Genomic DNA, 17,836 nt, shown 5'->3' with positions numbered 1-17,836 from the left:
GCCTGGGTGGCTCAGTTGGTTAAGCGACTGCCTTCGGCTCAGGTCATGATCCTGGAGTCCCGGGATCGAGTCCCGCATCGGGCTCCCTGCTCGGCAGGGAGTCTGCTTCTCCCTCTGACCCTCCTCACTCTCATGCTCTCTGTCTCTCATTCTCTCTGTCTCAAATAAATAAATAAAATCTTTAAAAAAAAAAAAAAAATGGCCTCAAACTGGAAACTACCCAAATGCCCAACATTAGAATGAATAAGTGAATTGTGACAAAGTCATACAATGTAATACAGTCTTCAGTAAGGAGAATGAACCATGCTACACATGGATGAATCTCAAAAACATAATATTGAGCAAAAGTCAAATATGAAAGAATACAGTGTATGATTTCATTATAATATATAGTTCAAAAACAGGCAAAGCTAATCAATGGTGTTAGAAATCAGTGTAGTGGCTACCCTAAGAGGGAAGGGTATAAATGGTTAACGTACGTGTGTGTGTGTATGTGTGTGTGTAATTACAACACGGCATGAAGACGGTCTCTAGGATGCTGGTAATGTTCCATGTCTGGATCTAAGTGCTCTTTTTTTATTTTTTAAGATTTTATTTATTTGACAGAGAGAGAGCACAAGCAGGGGGAGAGGCAGAGGCAGAGGGAGAAGGAGACTCCCCGCCGAGCAGGGAGCCCGACATGGGGCTCGATCCCAGGACCCTGGAATCATGACCCAAGCCGAAGGCAGCCGCTTAACCGACTAAGCCACCCAGGCGCCCCTAAGTGCTCATATTTTTACTTTGTGAAAATCATCAACAAGAGATGTATTTTTCAATAGAGTTATAGGGCGCCTGGGTGGCTCAGTTGGTTAAGCGACTGCCTTCGGCTCGGGTCATGATCCTGGAGTCCCGGGATCAAGTCCCGCATCGGGCTCCCTGCTCGGCAGGGAGTCTGCTTCTCCCTCTGACCCTCCTCCCTCTCATGCTCTCTGTCTCTCATTCTCTCTGTCTCAAATAAATAAATAAAATCTTTAAAAAAAAAAATCAATAGAGTTATAGACAGAGGAAACTATCCCTACTTTAAGGACAGTCAGAATAGACATGAAGGGCTTGAGGAAAAGAGTCAGTATCCTTTTGAAGATTTTTTTTTTTTTTAAAGATTTTATTTATTTTTTTGACAGAGACACAGAGAGAGAGGGAACACAAGCAGGGGGAGTGGGAGAGGGAGAAGCAGGCTCTCCGCTGAGCGGGGAGCCCGATGCGGGGCTCGATCCCAGGACCCCGAGATCATGACCTGAGCCGAAGGCAGACGCTTAATGACTGAGCCACCCAGGCGCCCCCCTTTTGAAGATTCTATTAGACAACTCGTCTTCATGCAGTTTGGATGATCTGGACCAGTGCTGAAGAGACTGAGAGAAGCTGAGAAGAGGGTATAAGAACTGGCCATTTCCTAGATGGGATCAGAACAAAGCCCCTATTCACAGTATTAGTACCTAAAAACACTGGCTTCCATCACTGTGCTACTTGAACTATTTTATAATGATTAGATACATTTTCATGCCAGCTTGTACCAACCAGGCTTCACTGAGGCCCGGATCTAGTCTGAACCCCTTTAAAGGCAGAAATTGGGCCAGAGACTGAATGTTCATTTGTTAGGAATTCTACTCTACATCTTGTTAGCTACTTAACCAGGAAAATTTTATAACAGTAGACAGATCTGTCACTATTTTAAAAACTAGATCAGGATGGGGGCGCCTGGGTGGCTCAGTCAGCTAATCATCCGACTCTTGGTTTTGGCTCAGGTCGGGATCTCAGCGTCATGGGATTGAGCCCGGCATTGGGCTCTGTGTTCAGCGCGGTATCTGCTTATCTCTCTCCCTCTGCTCGTCCCCCCCACTCACACTCTCACTCTCTATCTCTAAAATAAATAAATAAAATCTTAAACAAAGAAACTAGATCAGGATGCCCAGAATGTCTTGAAAAAAAATAGACATAAATAAAACGCCAACTCCATCCACCTAAAACAAAGCAGGAAAAGAATAAGGAGTTATAATACAAGATCAAACTGGTAGAATAAGAGCCAGGTATCATTAAAATGTTCTTACCGGTGTAGTTTGCCACCATAAAATGGCTTAGTATGAAAAGTGATGCTGGCTGAATACCCAGTTTTTGCACAGTTGACACTGACTTTACCACCCAGTTCTACCCAAGGAACAGTTAAAATTGACCGGGCATATGCACAAGGTAGAGAAAATGTATACTCTTCTCCATGCTCCAATAGACTGAGGATACCTGAATATGAAAACATGAAGGTGGTTAACATCTTAAAAAAAAAAAAAGAAAAAGACAGTTATAAAACATCCATATTATTTTTTCTCAAGTCTAGTAAATAAACATCAGTATTTTGCTTAATTTTCATTTAACTTTGGATTAAACTAACTTCACTTACAATTGTATTTGATAACATTCCTGGTAATAGTGAATCTAGGTTACTTTCATTATGACTTTGCTATCCCTTTGGGGATCATGGGAATATTAAAGTGGAATAGACCAAGATTTCCCTCTAACAGACTCTTAAAAATAAAACCTTAAGTCAGATTTTAAGAACACGTTATATTGAATCATGTTACGGTCTGATCATTAGTACTAATAACTTTCTCAGTTTGGGAATAAATAAATGTCTAATGCTATAGAGTCATGGAACTTACTCTCAGTTCAATGGGGAAAAAAAGCATTCTTCATTCTATGTATATTAGGAAGAAAAAAACTAATTCTATTATGAAAACTATGGTCATAGTAACAACTTTGTTTGCCAAATTCTGAAGTATTTGGTGTGAGGCTACAAGAGATAGAAGTGACAGTTTTCAAACAAATATTATTCTAATGGGACTTGTTTTATATTAAGTGATGCAATGTTAAAGATGGTTTTTTAAAAGAAAAAATACAGGAAGAGAAATTACATTAATGAATAATCAATTTATACTAGATAATAAAGAGACAATAAGGATATTTGAGTTACATTACTAACCCAAGCTCACTACCTGGGTCACTATCAGACTAAATACTGAATGAAAATGTACTACTAGTCTGAACTCTAATGGTATCTTTCTTTCTCTTAATGAATGCTCATTAAGTACCCTGTTCTCAATGTTCACAAATAAGGGCAAGAGTCATAATAAATATTTTAATATAGTTAATTTTTAGGATAAGCAAATAGACAAACTGAGATTCTAAAGCAGTCTACTTTACATAAAGTAACACCAATTATTTTCTTGTATTACCTTTACAGTCTTCACAAAGGGCAACAATAAATCAAGAATTATCAAGCCATTTCATAAGGAACCTGGTTCTGGCTGTAATACATTTATATATAATGGGAGCTGTCAGAAGGCATATAGACAACATACTTGGGTATATTTTAAGGGTTTAAGAGTAACTGCTGATTCATTTTAGGTTAGAAAAGATATGTTTTGATTACTTTTCTAAGAATACGTCATCTTGTAACCTGGGTTTCTGATCTCTGATTTCTAAGACTATTTACCATAAGTATCACACACAATATAATTTAAAATCAGTTTTGAATGTACATGATAATAGACTAATTAGGACAACAGATTCAAAGAATTCTAAAACCTCACTTACTTCATCGTTACATGGAATTTCCCCCCAACAATAAAAACAAAACATGTTCCTATTAGAACAAAATGAATTGTCGTTAAGTCCCATTCTCTGATTTTATTTACTTTTAATTGAGGTTACTATAGAAATTTTTATTTCTAAAAGGCAACCCATAAATATATAATTAGCACAGAAATACTGAAAATTACCTATTTTATACTGCCTTCATGATCAATGCAAGGTTAAGATATTAATGCTTTTCCTTATTTCCTGAAGCATTTCCTTTCTTGAAGAGGCTTACCATCACCAGATTCTCAGTAGGAGCTAAGCGTCCTCAGGGACAGTATGTTAAATGAGGAGGTTTTAAATCTGACTATGTCTTAGCTTTTGTGACCTTGAACATGTCTCATCACCTCTAGACTTGTTTTTTTCATCTATAAAATAAACCGATTTATGAAGATCTTAGAGCTAATGTTATGAAGCTTATAACTGAAGGTGGCCAACTTTTTTTTTTAACTAATAAAACACAAGTACTTTCTAATATTATAAAAGCTTTGATTAACTTAATACATTATTTGGAAATTGGTAAGACTCGTATCACAGCAGATCTTAACAATGGGGAAAACTGAAAGGGGGGATAAAGTATTTTCTTCACAGCTACTGTAACACAGTCTCAAAATGTTAGTATCATAGGCTTAATTATGCCATGCCAGCACTGTAATTTTACATTCTGAACAAATTATTCCATGCACAAGGGTTTTCCTTTAACATTAAAATGGGAGGGCTTTTTCTGCCATTATATTTTCACTAACTCTTGAATGATTTCTGCGGAAGCTTTTTGTTGTTGTTTATTTTTTGGGAATTACCTTAAATTATTTTTTCATAACCTTTTGCTGAAGTGAAATTAAAGACTGGCAATGTAGTTTAAAATATTACCTCCTCAGAAGATATAAAAGATCAAGCTAGAAGATATTTCTAGGTAATATATTTCTTGAGTGCTTTTTATAATAATGAAAATATGGAAACAACTTCAATGTCCAAATAGAGGAAATGGTTAAATAAAAGATGGTAAATATCTTATTTCATAGGTATTATACAGTCATCAAAACATGTTTTAAAGTATTATCAGTGACATGGGAAAATGAATATTTATTGCAAAAAAGCAGGACACAAAACTATATATAGCGAACTAATCCCAACTTTACAAAACAAAAATAAAAATATGAACATATACACAATAGAAAAAATACAAAATGCTAGCTAAACTTATCCTTCTCTGGATGGAGGTATTAGAGATGGTTTATTTTCCCCTTGATACTTTTCTAAGTTTTCCAAATATTCTACAATAAAAAGTTTTATATTTAAAATCAGGAAAAAAATTTAAGAAGATACTTTATATTTGTCCATAAATATGAGCCCCCTTCCCCACCATTCTGGAACACACTTAAAAAGTGGAACGAAAAGGGGCGCCTGGGTGGCTCAGTCGGTTAAGTGGCTGCCTTCGGCTCAGGTCATGATCCCAGGGTTCTGGGATCGAGCCCCGCATTGGGCTCCCTGCTCAGAGGGAAGCCTGCTTCTCCCTCTCCCACTCCCCCCGCTTGTGTTCCCTCTCTCGCTGTGTCTCTCTCTGTCAAATAAATAAATAAAATCTTAAAAAAAAGTGGAACAAAAGTGGCACATATAATATTTCAAATTTATAATATTTATCTAGCTTCCCCAAATTTAAGATTATAGTTTGATATTAAAAATTGGAGAACAGTTTTTCTCCTTACCTTCTCCAACCATTGTCACACCTATGGACATGCCTAAGAATTTGCTCTTAGTCCAGACATGCGCATTTACACACATCTTCCTCTCCGCACATTCTGCATAAAATCCTGAGACTGGAGGATGATGGGAAACCTGCTCAGCAACAAATCTGACTGTGTAACAGTCTGATCCCATCTGGCTCAAAGTCTCCTCCGACAGAGGAGTATGATTCGTGACTGCCTGGGTGGAAGAGCTGCTGCTAACACTGGATGCCACCTCACTTTTTGGCATCCTCCAGGAACAGTGAAATGTTTCTCCAATGATAGGATTGTACGGTTTCTTAGCAATAGCTCCTTTACGGCCTTCATGAAATGAGGTAAGGTAGTACTCAACAAAACGAATCATTCTATCCTCAGCTGTGGCTCCGTTAGTGATGGCTATAAATAGGTCTGGATGAGACATAAAGTCTGCATACATTTCCAGCAAGGAACGCTTCTCTAGGATAAACGTAGGAAGCACCACCTAAAACAACAACAACAAAAGTCAACCGAAGAGGAAAATTTTAATCCATGTATATATCTGTAGAAAACTATTCTTAACCTTTTTGGAAACATTTCATTCTAGATGAGTATTAAAAACAAAGTCACAAAAGTATTTGGTCTCATTAAAAAATAAGCACGCTTAAAAGGAAATTAAAATCAAGTGGTTAAGATTAAATACCAATGCAGAACTTCAAGAGGGTCAGGTAGAAGACATTTTTTAAAAATTCCTCTAACTTCTAGACTGGATAAAAGTATCATCAGGGAAATGACGGTAAAACTCAAATGCTAGCCATGCTTTTTTTCCTTTCCTTTTTTAAAAATAAATTATGGATGACTGAGCAAGAGATGAGATAAGAGAAGAGAAATTTTCTTTTTTTTCCCTTTTTTTAAAAGATTTTATTTATTTATTTGACAGAGACACAGTGAGAGCAGGAACACAAGCAGGGGGAGTGGGAGAGGGAGAAGGAGGCTTCCTGCTGAGCAGGGAGCCCGATGCGGGGCTCGGTCCCAGGACCCTGGGATCATGACCTGAGCCGAAGGCAGATGCTTAACAACTGAGCCACCCAGGCGCTCCAAGAAGAGAAATTTTCATTCCCTGAAAATAGACAGACTAAAGAGATCACTGATCAAAGCAAATATTTTAACTTACACTTAATTTTAAGGATAAGAGAACTGTTTTTAAGAAGGGAACTTTTTATTTTATTTTAGTAAAGATTTTATTTATTTATTTGAGAAAGAGAGAATGTGAGTGAGGGAGTGAGCAAGCACAAGCCCGGGAGAAGAGGCAGAGGGAGAAGCAGACTCCCTGCTGAACAGGGAGCACGATGCAGGGCTCGATCCCAGGACCCTGGAATCATGACCTGAGACAAAGGCAGATGCTTAACTTAGTCACCCAGGCACCCCAAGAAGGGAACTTTTTAAAGTAGGCTCCACACCCAATGAGGACCTTGAACTCACAACCCTGAGATCAAGAGTCCCATGCTCTACTGACTGAGCCACCCAGGCGCCCCTCATGAAGGGAATTTTTGCCTTTCACGAAGATGGTGCCAAAGGTGAAGAAGGAATCCCCTACCCCCACCCCCCACTGCCCCAAAGCAGGAGCCAAAGCAAAGGCTTGGAAGGCCAAGAAGGTGGTGCCGAAAGGTACCGACAGTCAAATGCACAAAAAAAGAAAATCCACGTCGCCTACCTTCCAATGCATCAGGACACTGCATCTCTGAAGGCAGCCCAAATACCCTCGAAAGAGTGCCCCCAGGAGAAACAGTCTTGCCCACTATGCCATCATCAAGTCTTCCCTTACTACTGAGTTAGCCACGAATAAAATAGAAGACAACAACACACTTGCATTCACTGTGGATGTCGAGGCCAGCAAGCACCAGATCAAACAGGCTATGAGGAAGCTCTATGACACTGAGGTGGCCAAGTTCAACACCCTGATCAGGCCTGATGGAGACAAGAAGGCGTATGTTTGACTGCCTCCTGACTATGATACTTTGCATGTTGCCGACAAAATTGGGATCATCTAAACGGAAGTCCAGGGGCGCCTAGGTGGCTCAGTCGTTAAGCGTCTGCCTTCGGCTCAGGTCATGGTCCCAGGGTCCTGGGATCGAACCCCACATTGGGCTCCCTGCTCTGCAGGAAGCCTGCTTCTCCCTCTCCCACTCCCCCTGCTTGTGTTCCTGCTCTCACTGTGTCTCTCTCTGTCAAATAAATAAAATCGTTAAATAAATAAACAGAAGTCCAGGTGGCTTAATCTAATTTTTAAAAAAAAAAATTTTTTAAGATTTTATTTTATTATTTATTAGAGAGAAACACAGCGAGAGAGGGAACACAAGCAGGGGGAGTGGGAGAGGGAGAAGCAGGCTTCCCGCCGAGCAGGGAGCCCAATGCGGGGACCTGGGATCATGACCCGAGCCAAAGGCAGACGCTTAACAACTGAGCCACCCAGGCACCCCTAAATCTAATTTTTTTCACTGAAAACAAAGCAAAACAAAACAAAAGAAGGGTACTTTTGACACCTAAAGCCAGGTAAGTTCAAGGAAGATTAGTTTTATTTTTTTAAAAAAGATTTTATTTATTTTGAGAGAGAGAGAGAGCACACGTGTAAGCAGGGGGAAGGGCAAAGGAGAGGGAGAGAGAGAGAAAATCCACAGCAGACTCTGAGCTGAGCTCAGGGCCCAATCCCACAACCCTGAGATCATGACCCGAACCAAAGCCAAGAGTCCGACCCTTTTTTTTTTTTTAAACATTTTATTTATTTATTTGACAGAGAGTGAGAGAAAGAGAGATCACAAGTAGGCAGGCAGGCAGAGGCAGAGGGAGAAGCAGGCTCCCCGCCAAGCAGGAAGCCCAACGCAGGGCTCGATCCCAGGGTCCCGGGATCATGACCTGAGCCGAAGGCAGACGCCCAACCGACTGACCCACCCAGGCGCCCCAGGAGTCCGACCCTTAACTGACTGAGTTACCCAGGGGCCCTGTGGATTAGTCTTCTTTAGAGCAGAATTGGAGAGGCACTGCAAACTGGTTCAACAAAATGAGAAAGCAATCCTGTAATATTTTTCAAAAGCCCAAAGATGTTTGTATCTATTTAGCCTAGTAATTATTCTTCTAGAAATTTAGCCTTAGGAAACAATATGAATAAAGAAAAAGAAATGTGAAAATAAAATTAAAATCTATGCTTTTAACTGTGGTTCTAGCAAACTTAAATATGGAAATTCCACCTGATAAACTTTGTATCATTTAAAAAGATGGTTATGGGGCGCCTGGGTGGCTCAGTTGTTAAGCATCTGCCTTCGGCTCAGGTCACGATCCCAGGGTCCTGGGATCGAGTCCCACATCCGGCTCCCTGCTCAGTGGGGAGCCTGCTTCTCCCTTTGCCTGCCGCTCCCGCTGCTTGTGCGCTCTCTCTCTCTCTGACAAGTAAATAAAATCTTTAAAAAAAAAAAAAAAAGATGGTTATGGGGGAAAAAAAGATGGTTATGAAGATGATACAACTAGGGGCGCCTGGGTGGCTCAGTCGTTAACTGTCTGCCTTTGGCTCAGGTCATGATCCTGGGGTCCTGGGATCAAGCCCTGCATCGGGCTCCCTGTTCTGCGGGGAAGCCTGCTTCTTCCTCTCCCACTCCCCCTGCTTGTGTTCCCTCTCTCCCTGTGTCTCTCTCTGTTAAATCAATAAATAAAATCTTTAAAAAAAAAAAAAAAAGATGATACAACTAATACAAAAGATACCAATGTTTCAGGTTCATTTCATGGTGAAATGAACACATACATCTTAATTTCACTTTCTACTGAAATCCATTAAAATTATATTGAATATATTTTATATATGGGGCACCTGGGTGGCTCAGTCGTTAAGAGTCTGCCTTCAGATCAGGTCATGATCAATCCTGGGGTCCTGGGATAGAGCCCTGCATCGGGCTTCCTGCTCAGCGGGGAGCCTGCTTCTCCCTCTCCCACTCCCTCTGCTTGTGTTCCCTCTCTCGCTCTCTCTCTGTCAAATAATAAATAAAATCTTAAAATAAATGTACTTTATATAGACAAATCTAAAGATACCAGGAAAGTAGACAAAAACAACAAATTTTTTTTTTAAGAGAGTGTGCACGCGAGCTGGGGGGGCGGGGGGAGGAAGAGAGAATCTTAAGCAGGTGCCATACCCAGCACGGAGCCCAATCAATGTGGGGATCAATCTCATGACCCTGAGATCATTACCTGAGCCCAAATCAAGAGTCAGATGCCTAACCAACTGAGCCACCCAGGTGCCCCCAAAAGCAACAACATTTTGGGAGTTAACTAGAAAGCTGACTCTTATGCAGTGGTTCATAGATTCCAGAGAGGGCTCAGGAACTGACAACATCAGGTACCTCTGGATCTGGGGGTTTACAGGAATGCTAAAATAATGATGACCGAGTGAAATCTGCATGCAGAGCAACTGAATCCTTAATTCCCCTCCCCAATTCCACACTGCTGGTAAGTGCCCCTCTTACACCCCAGCCAAGGTCTGGAGGTTTAGTCTCCAAAGAGTGAACGAGGTGGCTTATTCTCTGGTTTGGGGAACATCAGGGGCTTCCAAGAGAATGGATACCATACGGATAAAAGGGGTATGAAGTAACCCTATATGAAATAAATATTAGAGGGGCACCTGGGTGGCTCAGTCGTTAAGCATCTGCCTTCGGCTCAGGTCATGATCCCAGGGTCCTGGGATCGAGCCCCACGTCTGGCTCCCTGCGCAGCCAGGAGCCTGCTTCTCCCTCTCCCACTCCCCCTGCTTGTATTCTCTCTCGCTGTGTCTCTCTCTGTCAAATAAATAAATAAAATCTTTAAAAAAAAAAAGAAATATTAGATGCTAAGATCCTCTCCCACCCAACTCTCTTCTCCTCCACCACTCCTAGTTGCTCTGCCCACCAAGCAGGAGATAAGAAGAATTCCTTCTGGGGTATTTCACTAACCCAAGAGGGAAAATCTAATGATACTAACACCAGATTTCCCAACAAATCCAGATTACTTGTCCTGAGAAGCACAGGCTCCACCCATATGTTCAAAAGTTAAATTCAGGTTTTTAGTTTCCCTACACTTAAGCATGAGCAGAAATCCAAGAAATACCAGATCTCTGAGAAAATCTCTAAATAGGAATACAAAGACAAAATAAAGAAACAGACTTGGAAGAAACAGAAACCTCACTGAAAGGGGGGGGATCTTAAAAATAAAAATATTATCTTCGGACTTGAGACGATAGTAGATACATGAAACAAATATGCTTTTTGAAAAACACAATTCAGAAAACTTTAAGACATGATAACAAAAATTAAAAATCAAGAGAAGGGTCAGAAGATAAAATAGTGAGAAAACCTCTCAACACATAGAAGAGAGAGTGAGAAATGAAGGGAAAAATAAGACGACCAGACCAGGAAGTCCAATTCCCATGAAATAAAGATTTCAGAGAGAACAGGAAAAAATGTTGGAGACCAAGTCATCAATGAAAAAATTCAAGAAAATTTCAGAGAACTGAAAAATATTAGTTGTCACACTGCAAAGGCCCACCAAGTGTCCAGAGACAATTTCAGACTTCTGGAAACAAAGGACAGATTCTACATTTCAGAGAAAAAAACAAACAAGTCACAAACAGAAGATGATGAACTAGAATGGATATCAGTCTTTTCACCAGAGCACTGTAGCAAGGAGACAATATTCTAAAGGAAAAATTAACTGCAAGTTAGAAATTCTATCCAAACTAGCAATCAGACATGAGGGCAAAATAAAGACACTTCACACATTTTGCCTCCCACAGATCTTTCTCAGAGCTTAAATTAAAGGAAGATGTGCTCCACTGAAATGAGAGGTAACCAGAAAAGAAGAAAAAAATACAGGAGACAGATCTAGCACAGAAGGACAATGAAAGGACATCCCAGGAAGAGAGCTGTAGAGCAGACATAGGGAAATCAGTCCAGATCAGAGTGATGTGATTCAAGAGACAGACATAGGAAGACTGTCATCCATGCGGTCCATGCTTCCACTGTTACCCTCTTTTGAAACCTGAGGACAGAATGCTCTAGGGAAACTGTTCCCATCTGTGTCTGTATTTGGCTGGTGGTGGGCATCTGCTGAAGTGCCAACTCTCCTTTCCATGCCCTGCTGTCTGGACTGGCTGAAGACATTAATTTCACCCAAAGACACGTTCTGGCTTCACTCTACTGCTGAGAGTTGGGAGGTGGGTCACAGTTTGCTTAGTGGTGGAAAACACTGAGCAGATTCTTCCCTCTGTCCACATTCCTGCTGAATGGCCAGTATCTGGTTCACACCAAATGCTCTAACTTTGTGAGCCATATATTTGGCAAGACTCACTCAGAATTTTGCCTTCTCATTTCTTCAGAAAGGGCTCTTCTAAACTTTCTCAATAATTTATAAGATGCTGAAGCCAGGGACTCTGTTTAGCTTACCTTCTCCTAGGAGGCTTCTTCTATGAATGGCAACAGAGCCCTTTCCTTATACAGCTAGACCTGTGCTGGCTATTCACTTTTTCCTAAATTAAATAACATTGTTATGGGGTACATATGCAGGTGGTAAAACCATAAAAAAAAAGTAGGGAGATGATAAACATGAAAGTCAAGTAAGTGGTTACATCTAGGAAACAGCAGGGGACTACAACCAGGAGGGGCCCTCAGAGAGCATCCTTCTGGCAATGTTCCACAACCTGATACCTGGGTACACGTTTTACCATTGTTCTTTAAACTGTTTATACACACAGAAGACTGTGTGTAATACATTTCACAAAGAAAGAGTATTAACTGAAAAAAGGAAATGTAACAAAATTGGGAAATAAACTACATTATATGAAGAAAGATTGAGAGGAATTCTCAAAACTTAGTGTTGTGCTGTTAGGGTAATGAAATCATAGGAGATTTTTTCCTTTATTTTCCCAAACTCTCTGTGAACTGTGTAATTATACTGAATCCATAATATTATTTAAAAAGGAACAAAATGAACAGTTATTACTTATTCACAACATGCAGGCTGGGACCATGGTTACCTTTCTTGCTGCTGTAGTCCCAGCACCTAGCAGAGTGTCTGGAATATAAGAGGGGTTCAAAAAATATTTGTTCTATCAGTGTTTTGTTAGAAAAGAAGGTAGATGTAACTGAGGTTTGATTACCAGATTTTTAAATGTTGCTCAAAAAGTACCATTCTTTTCAACGTTACGTGAATGTTCGTAATTCATGGTTGGTTATATATGTATTTATATCTTTAATTAACAAGGAACAAACGTGGGAAAGCTATATTATATATAGTTATCACGCCTAAAGAAAGCTTTACCATCTGGATTACTATCACAGCACATTCTTTTCAAATGTTCTTATGCCTCATAAGCCCCTATACTGTTTTTATGCCTCATAAACCTAAATCTACTAAGGGACAGCAAACACCAGAATAACCAAACAAATCTTTCATATCATTATTCATTTTAACTGATTTACAGCTAATAGTCTTTTCTGAACCACTAATATGAAAATATTTATAGAATAGAAATGACACCCAGTTGAAATATTAAGGTTAGATTAAAGAGGAAAGATTAATGGGTTTCTTTAATAATTCCTAAAATGTCTATTTCTTAGTAGGCTCTTAATTCAATCCATTTTCTTTTAAACTCCCCTACAATCACTGCAAGTCTAAGTAAAGAAAGAAATGTGTTTTGATTTTGAGATGCTTCAAAGTAAACACTAAAGGCAAAATGCTTTCTACTTAAGTTACATTTTCCTTAAGTCACTTTTAATCTATGCTTTCACTACCTTCACTGACATCAAAATCCTTAATTTGAAATATACATCCTGATGTCAATTCTGAAATTCCGTACTAATGCAAAGTAGTGTCAGTAGTAATTCTAAGTACATAATCCCACAGTAGTAATATTTGACATACATAGGTTTTGAACCAAATTTCCTTTTCAAATTAACATCACAGATTGATTGCTAAAATAAATGAAGACACGGTAATTAGATGAACTGGAAATGCTAAAGACTGGCCTAAAATTAAAAATCATAGATTAGTATTTCTCAAACTTTAGTGTATATATGAACACATGGGGATCTTATTAAAATATAGATCTGGTCCTCTAAGTTTGGGGTTGGGGGCTGAGATTCTGAACTTCTAACAAGTTCTCCAGCAATGGTGATGCTACTAGTCTTCAGACAATATGTTCTTTTTCCAGTTTTACTCAGGTATAATTGACAAATAAAATTGTAAGATATTTAAAGTGATCTGATATATGTATACATTGTAAAAGAATTCCCACATCTAGTTAATTCAGACCACACTTTTAAAGTAAGCAAGGCTACAGACCAGGGGACTGCAAAGTATGGCCTTTGGGGAAAATCTGGCCTCTGTTTTTATAAATAATATTTCGTTGGAACCCAGCCTTGCCCAGGCCTACATGTTATCTATGGCTGCTTTCATACTATAAAGGCAAAGCTGAGTAGTTCCAACAGAGACCTGTGTCCACATAGCTTACAGAAAATGTTTACTGACCTCTGTTATAGATAACACCCAAAATGTACTATCCAACATGGGAAGTAAGAGTAAAGCAGAAGTATCAAAGTTTTTCATGGTTTTCTGGGATTATATTCTTTTCTTTAGATTCTCCAGTTCTGTACACCAATGGACCTCTTTTATTTGTACAGAAACAAGATTATAGGTGTTTACTTGCCATGTGACTTCCTGCTGCACAAGATAATTGTCACATTTTTTATGAAATAAGAAATGTTGATCAAGGGCGCCTGGATGGCTCAGCTGGTTAAGCGTCTACCTTCAGCTCAGGTCATGATCTCAGGGTCCTGGGATTAAGTCCTACGTCGGGCTCCCTGCTCTGCAGGGAGTCTGGTTCTCCCTCTGCCCCTCCTCCCACTCGTTCTTTCAATCTCTCTCTCAAATAAACAAATAAAATCTTAAAAAAAAAAGAAAGAAAAGAAAGGAAATATTGATCAAGAGACTAAGAAACCAGGGGCACCTGGCTGGCTCAGTCCGTGGATCTTGGGGCTGTAAGTTCGAGCCCCCACGCAGAGTAGAGAGATGACTTAAAAAATAAAATCTTAAAAAAAAATAAATAAAAGAGATTAAGAAACCAATTAAAGAATAAAAAGCCCTGACAACATTAACAATTACAGGTCGTCCTGACCTACTGATCGCCATAGCCAGTTATCCTGTTACTTACTCTCGTTAAATCCATGCCCAGCTTCAGCTGTGACAAGAGATGCAGGATGACACTACGTTGTTCTTCCACAGCTCCCAGGTCATCCTCCTTGTTGTCACATGTATCCTCTACCTCATCATCTGCATTGATTTCTTCAGGTTCCTTGAAGTCAAACAAAGCAAAAGTCTAGTGTTATAAGTGCTTATTAATATCCATTAAGAATAAAAGTCTTGGGGCACCTGGGTGGCTCAGTGGGTTAAGCATCTGCCTTCAGCTCAAGTCATGATCTCGGGGTCCTGGGATTGAGCCCTACATCAGGCTCTTTGCTCAGTGGGGAGTCTGCTTCTCCTTCTCACTCTCCCTCTGTGCTCTCTCTCTCTCAAATAAATAAATAAAAATCTTAAAAAATAGTAGAAGTCTCTTTTCTGTCACTGTTTCTTTGTGCAAGAAGACTCTTTATGTTTTCTTTCTTTTCAATACAGAAATCGAATTAAACAGCAAGCTTTGCAAACAACAGATAGGACAGACTTCGTTGCTAATTAAAGGACAGACTTCACAGCCACATTAAAAAAAATAAGTATAAACAGCAGACTTGAAGACATTTATATTGGGCCTAAATGAATCTGGGAATGAGCAAAAATCTTTCTAAAAATATAACTTCCATCACTTGGCCATGAAACAGATTTCCTTCAATGAGTCCATTATCATTTACATTGAACATACTGTGGTTTTGCCATAAAAATAATATATAAAATACATATATTTTGTAAACATGGGATTTTTCAAAAAGAGTGAAAAATGTCTCATCTGAATCTCAGGCTTTGCAGGATTGGCCACCTGTCTGGGGATACCACCAACACCTGTAATTTAAGTTGAAGATGCTTTGGGAATAAAATATTTGCCCCCCTCTTTTTAAAGATTTTATTTCTTTATTTGAGAGAGAGAGGGGGAGAGAGAACACGAATGGGGGGTGGAGCAGAGGGAGAGGGACAAGCAGACTCCCGGCTGAGCAGGGAGCCCAATGCGGGGCTCAATCCCAGAACCCTGGGATCATGACCTGAGTCGAAGGCAAATGCTTAACTGATTAAGCCACCCAGGTGCCCCAATATTTGCCCTTTTTAAAAGCTAAAACTAGGGACACCTGGGTGGCTGATCAGGCATAAAATCAAGAATGTAATGTTCTCAAATATTAAAAATTATTAAAAACAAAATATAAAACACAGCAACAGAATTAAAGAAAAATGGGTTTCTGGTCATTCTTTTGTCTTTGTTTTTCTTCTTTTTCTTCTTCCCTTTTACCAAGGAAATCTACTATGCTCAAATTCTGATAATTTAATTAATGGTCTAGTTCATTTCCTCATGTTAAGACCACACAGACAGCTATTGTTTGTGTATTTCAGAATTACTTCTGTTTTTACAACCTTAAAGAGAGATCCCAAAGGCTTTCTAAATTCCCCTTTTCATGAGACTGTCAGGAAGTATTTCCTGTTGCTTACTCTAAATCAGTTGTACAAAATAGTCTAGTAAAGTTTAAGTATACTTGTGAATGCTTATTTACTATACAATGGGGGAAAAGTTGATCATCCTCCTCTCTACATAGGATACCAAATATAATAATTACTCATTTGAGAAATGTTGAGAAAACCCCTATTAGGTCTTGATTAAATAACGTTCTCCAACCCTCTGAAGAGATACCATTACATCTGGAGTCAGAACCTGGGACACAGATTAGTAATATGAATATAACCTTAACATTACTACATAATACAAAGTTTACTTCGTACTTTGGAACTTCTTCTTTTTTTTTTTTTTTTTTAAAGACTTTATTTATTTGACAGAGAGAGACGGAACACAAGCAGGGGGAGTGGGAGAGGGAGAAGCAGGCTTCCTACAGAGCACGGAGCCCGACGTGGGGCTCGATCCCAGGACCCCGGGATCATGACCTGAGCCGAAGGCAGACGCTTAACGACTGAGCCACCCAGGCGCCCCACTTTGGAACTTCTTCTAATGAAAATAATATCAAAGAAGTAAAACAATCTGGTAGAAAAATATTTAAAAGAGTACAGTTCTTGTTGTTTTTACAAAAATAGTCATATTGTTTATTGGGATAGAAAAAAGAGGAATTCTATTAATTAATTACTGATTCTAAATCTTGGTGTGAACGGAAGAATTTGGAAGCTCTCTTTTCTTTTTGAAATGTCTCTTCTTAGAGGTCATCATCCTTTTTGTAAAGAAAAGCTCAAGGTAAAAGCATTACCAAAATTCAAACGAATGGCGCGAATGCGTAATATCCCTACAAACCCAGAATGGTTAGCAGACAGTGGCAAGAGCTGTTGAGTTTCTAGGAATTTATAATACTTGGACATTGCATGGCAAAGGGAAACCCCAATATTCCACCAAACTCATACAAACCCCATCTTTGTCCTTCTGATTTCTGACTTGGGCACAAAGGAACTGTGGACTTCATTCTAGCCTTACTAGGGTTTAGTTTTTCCATCACCTGGCAGCAAAATCTCTCCTACTAGATGTCTGTCTCCAGCTTGCATTAACACTCATATTTCAAAAAGGCATGTGTGAAATTTTTAGAAAATTCAGGTTCATTCTGATATGCTTGAGTAGAGTCTAGTGTCTTTGTAATTAAAAATAGTATCTGTGCGCTTATTTCTTAGTACTTACACTAGGTGATATATCTGGCCTACTCACTATTTCAAAAGATTTAGAGGGTGCCTGGGTGGCTCATTTGGTTAAGCGTCTGCTTTAGGCTCAGGTCATGATCCCAGGAGTCCTGGGATCAAGTCCTGCATCGGACTCCCCAAATCTGCATCTCCCTGACTCTCCCCTCTTTCGTGCTTTCTCTCTCTCAAATAAGTAAAAAAAAAAAAAAAAAAAGATTTGGAAATATAACAATGTTCTCCTTCCCATCTCTGTGTCCCACCTTTAACTTTTGCCTCTCTAACCCCCAACATGCTTTGTATTCTCACTGAGAAGAGTGAAGATGTTGGAGTATATGACTTAGAGTTTGTAATTTTCACTTGGAAATTGTATCTCTCGTCCTGATCTCTCTCCAAAGCTTTGGTTACACTGGGTAGAGAGATTACTTAAAAATACACTTTAAAAATTCAACATGTCCATAAACCATGCCAAACCTTTTCTCTCAAAAGGCTCTTTCTTCCTAATTTTCCTACCTTTGTGAATGGTACCACAATTCTACCTAGTCATTTAGGTTCACAAACTTGGGAATTATCTTTCATCCAACCCTCCAACCAGTTAA

The 17,836-nt window shown here is 39.4% G+C and overlaps 1 protein-coding gene across 1 annotated transcript in view; it reads right to left on the bottom strand.

Annotated features, from left to right (window-relative positions):
- Nucleotides 1–17,836, bottom strand: part of OSBPL11 (oxysterol binding protein like 11) — an 88,139-nt gene that overhangs the window by 21,585 nt on the left and 48,718 nt on the right. The window contains exons 8-10 of the mRNA XM_006738411.3: nt 14,587–14,727; nt 5,370–5,868; nt 2,085–2,271 (exon numbers count right to left, since the gene is read on the bottom strand). Coding sequence (XP_006738474.2) covers nt 2,085–2,271; nt 5,370–5,868; nt 14,587–14,727 — 827 coding nt within the window. The remainder of the gene's footprint in view (nt 1–2,084; nt 2,272–5,369; nt 5,869–14,586; nt 14,728–17,836) is intronic.

Source organism: Leptonychotes weddellii, chromosome 1 (assembly GCF_054177405.1).
Source record: "Leptonychotes weddellii isolate Sample4059 chromosome 1, ASM5417740v2, whole genome shotgun sequence".
NCBI classification, from domain to species: domain Eukaryota; kingdom Metazoa; phylum Chordata; class Mammalia; order Carnivora; family Phocidae; genus Leptonychotes; species Leptonychotes weddellii.
Note: the sequence above shows the minus strand (reverse complement) of the source record. Positions and strands in the feature narration are given on the sequence as shown.